At 42.6% G+C, this 13,821-nt stretch overlaps 1 protein-coding gene across 1 annotated transcript in view; it reads left to right on the top strand.

Moving 5' to 3' along the window:
* The window catches only part of LOC121556711 (calponin homology domain-containing protein DDB_G0272472-like), a 376,372-nt gene that overhangs the window by 354,380 nt on the left and 8,171 nt on the right, over positions 1 to 13,821 (top strand). Inside the window, exon 6 of the mRNA XM_045212722.1 lies at positions 12,654 to 12,725. Within this exon, the coding sequence (XP_045068657.1) occupies positions 12,654 to 12,725 (72 nt within the window). The remainder of the gene's footprint in view (positions 1 to 12,653; positions 12,726 to 13,821) is intronic.

Genomic DNA, 13,821 nt, shown 5'->3' with positions numbered 1-13,821 from the left:
AGAGTCCTCTTCCACTCCTCCATGACGACATCACGGAGCTGGTGGATGTTAGAGAACTTGCACTCCTCCACCTTCTGTTTGAGGATGCCGCACAGATGCTCAATAGGGTTTAGGTCTGGAGACATGCTTGGCCAGTCCATCACCTTTACCCTCAGCTTCTTTAGCAAGGCAGTGGTCGTCTTGGAGGTGTGTTTGGGGTAGTTATCATGTTGGAATACTGCCCTGCAGCCCAGTCGCCGAAGGGAGGGGATCATGCTCTGCTTCAGTATGTCATAGTACATGTTGGCATTCATGGTTCCCTCAATGAACTGTAGCTGCCCAGTGCCGGCAGCACTCATGCAGCCCCAGACCATGACACTCCCACCACCATGCTTGACTGTAGGCAAGACACACTTGTCTTTGTACTCCTCACCTGGTTGCCGCCACACATGCTTGACACCATCTGAACCAAATAAGTTTATCTTGGTCTCATCAGACCACAGGACATGGTTCCAGTAATCCATGTCCTTAGTCTGCTTGTCTTCAGCAAACTGTTTGCGGGCTTTCTTGTGCATCATCTTTAGAAGAGGCTTCCTTCTGGGACGACAGCCATGCAGACCAATTTGATGCAGTGTGCGGCGTATGGTCTGAGCATTGACAGGCTGACCCCCCACCCCTTCAACCTGTGCAGCAATGCTGGCAGCACTCATACGTCTATTTCCCAAAGACAACCTCTGGATATGATGCTGAGCACGTGCACTCAACATCTTTGGTCGACCATGGCGAGGCCTGTTCTGAGTGGAACCTGTCCTGTTAAACCGCTGTATGGTCTTGGCCACCGTGCTGCAGCTCAGTTTCAGGGTCTTGGCAATCTTCTTATAGCCCAGGCCATCTTTATGTAGAGCAACAATTCTTTTTTTCAGATCCTCAGAGAGTTCTTTGCCATGAGGTGCCATGTTGAACTTCCAGTGACCAGTATGAGGGAGTGTGAGAGCGATGACACCAAATCTAACACACCTGCTCCCCATTCACACCTGAGACCTTGTAACACTAACGAGTCACAAGACACCGGGGAGGTAAAATGGCTAATTGGGCCCAATTTGGACATTTTCACATAGGGGTGTACTCACTTTTGTTGCCACCGGTTTAGACATTAATGGCTGTGTGTTGTGTTATTTTGAAGGTGTGGTGAAAAGACAAACGTTGCTTCATAGACACTACAAGGGGACAGCAAATGTACATTGTTATACAAGCTGTACACTCACTACTTTACATTGTAGCAAAGTGTCGTTTCTTCAGTGTTGTCACATGAAAAGATATACTCAACTATTTACAAAAATGTGATGGGTGGACTCACTTTTGTGAGATACTGTAACAGCATTTGTTGTTAGTTTTTCTTCCTCTCCCCCAGTCCACTTTAACTTTTCTTCTTTATTCCCCGTGGGCTGCCACCTAGTGTCTGGAATACAACTGTATTAAGCCCCTTACAGATGCGCTCATAAATGTACTGCTATTCACAACATGTTTCAGAGATATCAAGATATTATAATGCGTGCATTTGATCAAATGCTCACAGTCAAACAACCAATAATACTGTATGCTTGGATCTTTTCCTGTGTTTGGTCCGGACTGCGTTGACACCTGCAGCAAATCACACCACGGTACTACAGCACCAAGGGGTATGAATGGAAACGGAACGAGACCACTCCTTTTGAGCCAACCTAGGTGCATTGTTTGGTGTGCTCCCGAGTGCGTATAGTGTTCACACCAGTCCAAACAAGTTCGAAAACCCCCCCCAGCTCCAAACCAATTTAGTGTGAAAGCCCCCTTAGTGAGTAATTATTTAAGATGCAACGGGATTTGTAGATGAGTGAGTCTGTGCAGTTGACCGCAATGGATTTGATCTAAAACATGCACAATGTCATGAAGATCACTGCTACTCCATAGAATGAAACCATCCCCTATGAGGACTAATGACCAACTCTGAAACTCACCACACTATGCTGTACTTATAGCATCATCATAATAATAATAATAATATGCCATTTAGCAGACGCTTTTATCCAAAGCGACTTACAGTCATGCGTGCATACATTTTTTTGTGTATGGGTGGTCCCGGGGATCGAACCCACTACCTTGGCGTTACAAGCGCCGTGCTCTACCAGCTGAGCTACAGAGGACCACATCATCACACTAGCATTAATGTTCACACTCTGGGGATCATTTGTCCACATTTAAACTAGTCTAGGTCTCCTTACAGGTTGGACACATTTAAACTGGTCTAGGTCTCCTTAGAGGTTGTCCACATTTAAACTGGTCTAGGTCTCCTTACAGGTGAGACACATTTAAACTGGTCTTGGTCTCCTTACAGGTTGGACACTTGGGTCTAGAGGTCTCTAGTGGTTGAGTCTTGGTCTGGGTCTCACTGGTTCTGTTCCAATCAGTCTTGTCTCCATCTATGGTATATTCAGTACCAATACACCAACGTCATACACTCCAGACCTGGGTTCCAGTGCTTAATTTGAGCCGGATCTGGCACCTCTCAGATTTGACCTCATTTGTTCCAGCACCTATTTGCCCGGCTCCGGTACCTCACGCATTATTTATACAATTTGTTTACTGTTTGCACTGTAAACATTTAAAAAAGCGATCAGAGTTAAATCAAGTTGCCTCCTGGTTATTTCTCCAGCCTCCCAGAAAAACCATCATGTAAAAGCGCGTTGATCCTTCTGTGCAATCATCCTAATCCTTCCCCATTGATTTCAGACCTGCTCTCTTATTTCTACATATGTCCATCAACCGACGAAGTGCCCGGAGCAGGTGCAATTTGGACAGAGGCTCAGTTCAAGACCAAACAAACGTATAACCCCAGGCTTGTCAAGCAACATTCAAAGCTTATAATTGTAATAGCCAGTTATAATTGTAATGGCTTAGCAGATAATAACAAAAGAAGAACAATATTTACATGGCTCAAAGAGAAGGAATATAATATCTATTATTTACAGGAAACTCATTCAACAATTCTAGATGAAGTTGGGTGGAAAAAGGACTGGGGGGCGAAATATACTTCTCCCATGGGCTAAGAAACTCAAAAGGGGTGATGATATTAATTAACAGTAATTTCGATCCGAATGTGCAAATTGTCCAAACAGATACGCAAGGTAGATAGATTATTTTAAATATGTTATTGGACCATAAACAAATATGGCTCATTAACCTTTACGGACCAAATAATGATGATCTGAGGATGCCTCCCGCGACGGCGTGACCCGTCAGAGCTATAGTGGCCTTGCCATGCGGATATCCTCGCATGCGTTTGTTAACAATCTAGGTCTTAGTTGTTGAAGTGCATCACACATATCTGAATTGTCACTCGAGCTCCAAAAGAGAGACACACAGGGCAGTCACCAGGGAAGTGAGGGTGTTATTACTGCACACAGGGCAGTCACCAGGGAAGTGAGGGTGTTATTACTGCACACAGGGCAGTCACCAGGGAAGTGATGGTGTTATTACTGCACACAGGGCAGTCACCAGGGAAGTTAGGGTGTTATTACTGCACACAGGGCAGTCACCAGGGAAGTGAGGATGTTATTACTGCACACAGGGCAGTCACCAGGGAAGTGAGGGTGTTATTACTGCACACAGGGCAGTCACCAGGGAAGTGAGGGTGTTTTTACTGCACACAGGGCAGTCACCAGGGAAGTGAGGGTGTTATTACTGCACACAGGGCACTCACCAGGGAAGTGAGGGTGTTATTACTGCACACAGGGCAGTCACCAGGGAAGTGAGGGTGTTTTTACTGCACACAGGGCAGTCACCAGGGAAGTGATGGTGTTATTACTGCACACAGGGCAGTCACCAGGGAAGTGATGGTGTTATTACTGCACACAGGGCAGTCACCAGGGAAGTGAGGGTGTTATTACTGCACACAGGGCAGTCACCAGGGAAGTGAGGGTGTTATTACTGCACACAGGGCAGTCACCAGGGAAGTGAAGGTGTAATTACTGCACACAGGGCAGTCACCAGGGAAGTGAGGGTGTTATTACTGCACACAGGGCAGTCACCAGGGAAGTGAGGGTGTTATTACTGCACGCAGGGCAGTCACCAGGGAAGTGATGGTGTTATTACTGCACACAGGGCAGTCACCAGGGAAGTGATATTGTTATTACTGCACACAGGGCAGTCACCAAGGAAGTGACGGTATTATTACTGCACACAGGGCAGTCACCAGGGAAGTGAGGGTGTTTTTACTGCACACAGGGCAGTCACCAGGGAAGTGATGGTGTTATTACTGCACACAGGGCAGTCACCAGGGAAGTGAGGATGTTATTACTGCACACAGGGCAGTCACCAGGGAAGTGAGGGTGTAATTACTGCACACAGGGCAGTCACCAGGGAAGTGAGGGTGTTATTACTGCACACAGGGCAGTCACCAGGGAAGAGAGGGTATTATTACTGCACACAGGGCAGTCACCAGGGATGTGAGGGTGTTCAGTGCCATGGCAGAGCAGCCAGGCCGACACACAACTCAGCCAGAGAGAGATTCAAGAGAACTCTTTCCAAGGAGTCAAACTGAATGGTGGAAGACCCAGCGACAGAGTCCTTAATCAGAGGGAGTTTTTCTAGAGCTTGGCGAGGAACATGGAGGCTAGAAGGTTCTCTCAAGGAGGACGGGCGGTGGACAATACAGGATACAGCCAGTTCATAGAGGAGCTGAAGGTGCTTTATGCTCAATACTGGCCAGAGGATTCAGGAGCACTGTATGGAGAAACAGTGATAGAATCTCTCTGCCAGAGGTTTGGCATTGACAGTCCACGTACGGTCATACGGGCCTACAGGCAGTACAGGGACACTGATGGTAATGATAAAGGAGACTTTCCAGATGGACTTAAAGAGATGTTGATGGAGATCAGCACCATCCCCATCTGCAGATGGACTTAAAGAGATGTTGATGGAGGTCAGAACCATCCCCATCTCCAGATGGACTTAAAGAGATGTTGATGGTGGTCAGCACCATCCCCATCTCCAGTGCAGAAGGCCAGCAGGGATTTTCTCAAATGATTCTGATTTGCACCTCAACCCGTGCCTCTCTGCATACCTCCACCATATCAGGGCTACTCTTTCTGAACCTTGTTGGCCCACCCCTGACCAAATTCAACCCAGTCCCCTATGTGAGGTAATGGATTGCTAAAGGACCCAGATGTGTCACAGACACCAGGAGCAAAACAAGAGATAGGGGAGGAGAAGACACACCAGGAAATGGCCGTGTTGTGGGAGGTTCTGGAAAACTTTACAAACTTGTTCTGTACTGTGAAGTTAATCTGAATATGCGCTTCATATTATCAGATAGGCAGGAGGCCTATATACTATAACATGTGTTCTGCTGTAGCATACATTGATTTATTTTATTTGAAGTATATTCTGATATCAAATCAAATGTTTGTCCTACAGTGATGTCTTGAATGGTATATGAAATGTGAGTCTTGTAAGCCCCACCGCTGAGTATATGAAATGTGAGTCTTGTAAGCCCCACCTCTGAGTATATGAAATGTGAGTATTGTAAGCCCCACCGCTGAGTATATGAAATGTGAGTCTTGTAAGCCCCACCTCTGAGTATATGAAATGTGAGTATTGTAAGCCCCACCTCTGAGTATATGAAATGTGAGTCTTGTAAGCCCCACCTCTGAGTATGTGTTCATATGCATATGGAGGGTGTTCTGCAGTGACACCTAAAAATGTTGCTGTACATTGATGTCTTGAAAATTAGGCTGTAAGAAATTTAGACTTGTAAGCCCCACAGCTACACTAGAGTATGTGGGCATAGTATATGTTGGAGACCAACGCGTGGCAGACGCGTGACGGTGGCTGTGTGAGAAGCACGCCTGTATCTCTCACATAACTAGAATGACTGTGATGAGTGTGGTGGAAGGAGTCAGGCGCAGGAGGGTAACCACCGAATACAGAGTTTATTCCGTGGTTGACACACAAATGCGCTCCAATAGCGATCAACGAAACAGGCACAGGGCAAACTAACATCCCTGGCAAATACACTGTAACGGAATCCAATAATACATAGGCACAGGGGGGAAATCTACCCTGGCAACACAATGTTATGAGTAGCTCCACCGAGCTACACTACTCTGACAATTAACAAACCCCCACAAGGACAAGGGGGTAGAGGGAACACTTATACACTGACTAATTAGGGGATAGGAACCAGGTGTGTGTGATTGACAAGACAAGACAATTGTGATGATGATTGGGGCAGCAGTGGTTAGTAAGCCGGTGACGACGAACGCCGAAGCCTGCCCGAACAAGGAGGAGAGGCAGCATCGGCCGAAGTCGTGACAATGACATTCACTTTCTACGATCTCTCTCCCTCTCTGCTCTGATAGACAGGAGCCTGAACTCTCATCTCTCAAGCGTTGCACTTCATCATTTATTTAGACTCTATGCTGGAGGCCACCAAAATATTTGATCAACTTCCAAATATTGTTTTACAAAAGAGAGAGAGAGAGATAGGCTTTTGGCACGAGTGCATCGGCCATCACCAGTGAGGGAGCTGTGCATCATTGGGTGAGTCAGTGAAACTGGAAAGCATTTTTAGGACTATAATTTCCTCCTCATATTGTAGCCTACAATATGTGTCTCCACACACCTAGGCCTCGGCTATTGATGGATTCAAGACAAGGTCGTTTTTATTGATCTGTGATTGTCAGTTTGTCAGTGTAGCCTGCCATTTCCATCATTTGTTTCGTATTAACAAATACTCTACCAAAGTCTCGTCATGTAAAATGACATAGAATTGCATGAAATGCGTTTATAAAAGGCAAACATTTTCTTGGACATTATGCTACTAAAAATGTCCCCCATGTGTCCAACTTCTGAAAGTGCCTCTACTCTACTGCTCTATGCCACTACGCAAATGTGATGATATGAATGCAATGCTTTATTATAAAGGATATATATTTTTTTATGCATTCCAGTACCTCAGATCCCCCAGGTCACCACCCTCTCGTGCTCACTGTTTGTAAAATAAGGTGCAGCACGGCTCCTTAATTCCCTTCAGTGATATTACTTGCTGACACGTTTGGAGAAAGCTTCTTCGTCAAAGCACTATTGTAAACAGGGTTAGAATGTTACAAATACACATTGACATTGAAAGGGAAGCATGATTATAGATTCATATTTTAAATCCTCAGAATTCATACAGTATAGAACACCACCTAGAAGACATAGACATATCATTACATACAGTATAGAACACCATATAGAAGACATAGACATATCATTACATACAGTATAGAACACCATCTAGAAGACATAGACATATCATTACATACAGTATAGAACACCATCTAGAAGACATAGACATATCATTACATACAGTATAGAACACCATATAGAAGACATAGACATATCATTACATACAGTATAGAACACCATATAGAAGACATAGACATATCATTACATACAGTATAGAACACCATATAGAAGACATAGACATATCATTACATATAGTACAGAACACCATATAGAAGACATAGACATATCATTACATACAGTATAGAACACCATATAGAAGACATAGACATATCATTACATACAGTATAGAACACCATATAGAAGACATAGACATATCATTACATATAGTATAGAACACCATCTAGAAGACATAGACATATCATTACATACAGTATAGAACACCATCTAGAAGACATAGACATATCATAACATACAGTATAGAACACCATCTAGAAGACATAGACGTATGTAGTTCTGTCCTTGAGCTGTTCTTGTCTATTAATGTTCTGTATTATGTCATGTTTCATGTTTTGTGTGGACCCCAGGAAGAGTAGCTGCTGCTTTTGCAACAGCTAATGGGGATCCTAATAAAATACCAAATATCAAATACACCAATAAAGACACTAATGTAAGGTGTTACATCATTCTCAATGATCAGTCAATACATACACTATTCATTTCACCTACAGTACATTGTATCCATTTCAAGTCCCCCCTCCCCCATTGTAGCTAATTATCTATAACACATTGTACAGTTTTACAACCACGTATTAGTTATTATGGATGGTTATAGTTAGTGTCATAGCACATACGTTTAAGGCATTACACAATTCATTAAAAGCATTATACATATGTACTTCATAGAAACTGTTACATACTATAGGCTATAAATCACCTATCTGTCCCTAGATGTCTCAGTCGGAATATATTAGTAGCATATATCTTTGCACTTAATACCCAGTTTATCTTTTGACACTTACCGACTTTGAACGGGTGATGTATACTGCCTGAAACGCGTTTTTTTATTGGCCGGAATCTCTTTCCATGTCAGAATCACACGGTTTAACAATACTTCAAGACGCTGTTTTTCAGGAGGAGTTGGGATGCCAATAACCTCAGTTGTTTTTCCATGTCTTCACCAATAAGTCACCGCACTAGGTGACTTAGAGAGCGTATCAATGTTATCTTAATCTAAGCATTTCTTTAGTAATTTATCGGGTTACTGAGACCCATTCTCTACACAAGGAAACAATGTTGCTGTTTTCGACTGCCACAATTGGATAGCGGATTCTCCATTCACCAAAAGGGGACGGGCTGAAATTACGCTTGACGTCACGACGCATTCCAATTTTGGTGCTAGAGAAAGAGGCTTTGAGATGAGCTTGTTCAGAGAGCAAATATTTCAATAAAATAAAATATAATTAATATGATTGTAGGCCTATGTGTATATTTGTAAAATAAATACAATTAAATAAGTGTTATGTATTTTAAAAACGTCAGAATGACACTCAAACGGACCATTATTATTTCACTTTCATGTTAGGCCTACTACTTCTGTCCAATAGAGATAGATAGAGGACTCTAGTGGCCAAAAGCCTGATCTTTTTAGCATGGGCAGCACCATTGAGGACTTTCACCATTTTGAAGTAGTGAACTGGATGGGACTTCCTAGGGGTTAAGGAAGGATCACAGAATTCCATCCAGGTCACCAAGAGGGATCAGCCAATGAATTATACTTGTGAGCAAACATTCCATAACTACAGGTGGCAGTAAATCGCCAACCTTGGCATTATATCTGTTCAAACAACACACTCCAGGTGGCAGTATGCACCCTTTCAGTTTGTTTACCAACTCATAAAAGTAGTAGTAGAAGAAAATGGACTACTTCAAAATGGAGATGGCCTTAATGGCAGTGCCCGTGCTCTCACAGACGCCATAATGGGACAGATACAATGATGCCATGTCTATCTAAGTCTATGTTCTATCCAGCACTTATAGTCCTTGATTTTGTGCCATAGGTGGACAAAAAATGAGTTTTATTTTGACATGAGGTAAGCCGAGAGGAAGTGGGTCTACAACAGACCCACGTTTGTAAAGTCTGTTCAATAATATTATCCTTTAGATATTTTGTCTCAAATTACCCCTCTCATAATGACCAACCGCCCTGCCCACCGGCACATTAAGTTTAAATGGAATTGTATTTAACTTCTGGCTTCCCACGGACTGTTGTTGTGCAACCGAGTACATTTGAAAGCAACGCTAGTGTGTGTACTGTAAATACAGCTGCGTTGCTAAAAGTAACTAGTACATTGGGTGCAGTAGGTCTTTAGACTCTCCTGGAGGTGGTTTGTAAATCTTCCCTAGCGTGAGGTCATTTTTTTCTTATTTCTCTGGACTCTCGTTTGAGGTCAAGCAGGTCATAAACAGTTTCTCTGTATTGTAAAATGATGCTTTTGTTAATTCCATGAAGTTTGGACGTTGAAAGGGATTGAATGCATTTCTCACAAAATGTATTGCTGCAAAGCAGATCAATCTATGTGCTAGTTAGTCACTGCAGTAGATCATTCAAGAAAACAATGTCTTCAATGGCCAGTACTGTATAATCAATGATCTCACTAACAAAGCATCATTGGTTTAATTGGAACACAACTCATCTCTGTTATGTAGTGGCTGTGTGAGCAATGACAGCTTTGTCAGAGTCCCATTACAATGAACTGGGAGTCTGTAGTTGTACATAGTGAAGCATTGAGGATGAGTAGAATGCCATCTTGGAGTGATGTCATAATGGGGTCATAAGAAGATAGAATCCTCTTGCCATTAGGCTAGAATCTTAGGTGGGAGAACATTCAGAGAGAAGGTTAGTTGGAGAAAGTCATCATATTGGTAAGTAATGTTTCTAAATTGTTCCTAAAGTAATGGTGAATCTACTATAATGGAGAGGACGGTTTTAGGCAAATATGATAGAATTTCATATCACTTTGCGTAGCCTACTGCGAAGTATCAAATTCCTGTCTTATGTTTAAATGAATATTTTCATGGTTAAATATTGGTATGCATTCATTTATCTAAACTGATTACTGTATAATCTAGATTACCGAACCTGAGAGTGATTTCTGATGAGATTGAATTGATTAGTACTGTCTTAAAACACATTTAACAGCATAGTGTACTATACTATAAACATTTTTGAAAAGATTTACACAAAATCTATAGTATAAAGAGAAATTTGCATAATTGGTTGGTCACAGCTTGTTTAGTTTGGATACAGGGCTGTTTTATGGTGAGATGCAAAATAATGTGTTAGAGGCACTAGAAATGTAGGCATTGATGAAAGGCACCGCATAGGGTAAAAGGCTTTAATAGTAGTTTGAATGGCTATAGGGACACTGAGAGGTCATGTTTATTGGACATACTGTCACTATAATCACAGGATGCATAGCCGCGGGAAGTAGTTGTCACGATCGTCGGGAACAGAGGAGGACCAAGGCGCAGCGTGGAATGCGAATATATTTATTAATTGATGATCACACGAACAAAAATAAAAACGTGACGTCCCTGGTTACATTCACAAACCAACACGGAACAAGAAACCACACCAAATGAATGCCTAACGGCTACCTAAGTATGACTCCCAATCAGAGACAACAAGCTACAGCCGTCTCTGATTGGGAGCCACCCTGGCCAACATAGATATACAAAACCAGAACAAACACAAATGAAAACTCACACCCTGGCTCAACATACTAGAGTCCCCAGAGCCAGGGCGTGACAGTACCGAGTGGAGGACAGAGGAGCCTCTTAAAGAAGAAGTTACAGGTCTGTGAGAGCCAGAAATCTTGCTTGTTTGTAGGTGACCAAATACTTATTTTCCACCATAATTTGCAAATAAATTCATTAAAAATCCTACAATGTGATTTTCTAGAATTTTTTTTCTCTATTTGTCTGTCATAGTTGACGTGTACCTATGATGAAATTACAGGCCTCTCTCATCTTTTTAAGTGGGAGAACTTGCACAATTGGTGGCTGACTAAATACTTTTTTCCCCCACTGTAAATGTAAATTCTGTCAATTTGGAATTTACGTTAATGTCAAATTAATATTTGGCAATTGGGTAAAAAATTAATGTGGAAGTGTTAAAAGTGATTTGCTTAATTTATTTTGATGCCAATGCTGTCTTTAGGTTGTTTAAGGATTTGTTTTCCATTAGCAGCATCCTGTAGGTTGCTAACATTTAGGAACTCTCTTTTAGAGCTCATTCGTATTGGAAGTGCACAGTATTGGTCAGGGCGACTTGCATGTTGAGGTGGGCCTGCTAAGGAAGGAGGTGGGCCTGCTGAAGCAATTGGCCTGTATGGGGGAGATGAGATGGATAGAGAGACAGTCTCTGGAGATGAATAGAGAGATGGTGTTGAAGGAAGTGGAGAGGGAGGAGAAGAAGGAGCATGCAAAAATAAATCAGATGAAGGATGAAGAGTTGCTGTTGATGGATATTAGAATGAGGGAAAGGGAGAGAGAGATGGAGGAGGAAAGGAGGAGGTTAATGGAGAAATCTGAGAGGCAAAAGGTAGAGAAACAGATGGCGCTCCAGAAGAAAAGACAGGAGGAGAGAGACAAGTGGGAGATATCTGAAAAGAAAAGAGTGGAGGAATGGAAAGAGTTTTACTGGAAGGAAGAAGAAAACCGAAAGGAAGATGCATGGATGAAAGCAGAGAGGAAGGCAAAGAGAAAGGTGGAAGAAGCAAATAGAAAGGTGGAAGAAGCAAAGAGAAAGATGGAAGAAGCAAAGAGAAAGGTGGAAGAAGCAAAGAGAATGATAGAAGAAGCAAAGAGAACGGTGGAAGAAGCAAAGAGAAAGGTGGAAGAAGCAAAGAGAAAGGTGGAAGAAGCAAAGAGAAAGATGGGAGAAGAACAACAGATGCTGAAAAAGCAAGCCAGGCTAACGGAGACCCTGAGCGATAGAAAAAGAAGAGACGGGGAAGAGAGAAAGGAAGATGAAAATAAGTGTGTGAAGGAAGCAAGGGGAAGGAGACAGGAGAGAGCTCCTGAAAGAAAAGAGACTAAGTGCAGAAGAAAATATGACACACATGGAGAAACAAATGAGAGAGCTGGAGGTCAAAGGTAAAAAGGAGAGGGAATAGACAGAGAATAAAGTGTGATATGTGAGGTTAGCTTCAACACCTTAACTTATACTGTCTGTTTCCCAACTCCCTCTCTCCCAGATTCCTCCATCTTCTCAGCTGGTGCTGAGGTCAAACAGACCCAGTGCAAAGGTCATCTTAGTTTACAGTTCTTTTGTACATTGAAAGTGTTATACAACTGCACACATGGAGTGTGGTATTAACATCCTCCATTTTCCTTTGTCTTGTCAGATGTCTCCATGGTTACTGCAACTGAGTCAAAGACTCTGAACCCTCAGAAGGACCAGCCAGCAAAGTGCAAAGGTAAAGACCAGGGCCCGGTTTCCTGATAGCGATGGAACTTAAGCTTACTAGTGTTTTAACGATGCATCGTTTTTATAATGGCCGAAGATGTCACATGCGTTTCCCAAAACACCACGCAGAGAGAACGTTCACTAAGTGCGTCATTGGAGTAGGTCTCGATACTGATCGAAAGAAAGGCAGGGCTGCTCTCTGATCAGATTTCTCCATTTAAATCTTACCTTAACATTATAATTATTCCACAATACTGATGACGGATCAGCTCCTAGAGAGCCATTACCACCTTATGGCTGCAAATATTGAGGCGGCTTATTCTAATGCTTACCCTATAATAATGCACTAAATCACAGATTCATTTGGCCCATCAGTGCGCACATGTTGTTACACATCATGAAATATATTGAGGTAAAAATTACAGACAGTGTAGCCTACAAATAGAAGTAAATTGACTGAACATGAAATTGATTTCAATATGATTGAAATATAGGCCTATACAGCCAACTGGATTTATATTCTAATGCAGTCATCTCGGTTTTCAGTTGAAGCATATTTTTATCCTTTGCTTGTTGAATTGCAAAGATATTGGCAACTTTGTATTTGTAGTCAACTTCCTGCCGAAGTTATCGTCAGTCACAGAGAGACAGATAAACAGCTTGATTCTATGTTTAGCGGATGTCTTCTGTGTAGAAAGTGACGCGAAGGGCAAAAAGAATCTAACGACGCATTTAGCTGTCTGATATCAGTGGAGTTTTCTGGTTGAATCACCCTTCTTTCCACCCAATTTTGTTTTTATGTGATGACGTTGAATCAACATCTCTCTCTCTCTCTCTCTCTCTCTCTCTCTCTCTCTCTCTCTCTCTCTCTCTCTCTCTCTCTCTCTCTCTCTCTCCCTCTCTCGCTCGCTCTCTCTCTCTCTCTCTCTCTCTCTCTCTCTCTCTCTCTCTCTAGAATTCTCTGTGTTTTCCACGAGCAGTCATGGCGTGGCCAAGATCCCCCAGGTTCTGCAGGTCAAAGTGAGTAATAAAAGTGAGAGTGTCCAAAAGAAAGATGGGAATGACAAAGTAACAGCGCCAAAGACAGAGGCAGAGCTCCTTATGGA

This window comes from Coregonus clupeaformis, unplaced genomic scaffold (genome assembly GCF_020615455.1).
Source record: "Coregonus clupeaformis isolate EN_2021a unplaced genomic scaffold, ASM2061545v1 scaf0046, whole genome shotgun sequence".
Lineage (NCBI taxonomy): Eukaryota > Metazoa > Chordata > Actinopteri > Salmoniformes > Salmonidae > Coregonus > Coregonus clupeaformis.
The sequence above is the reverse complement of the archived record's forward strand: the minus strand, read 5'-3'. Positions and strand labels throughout refer to the sequence as shown.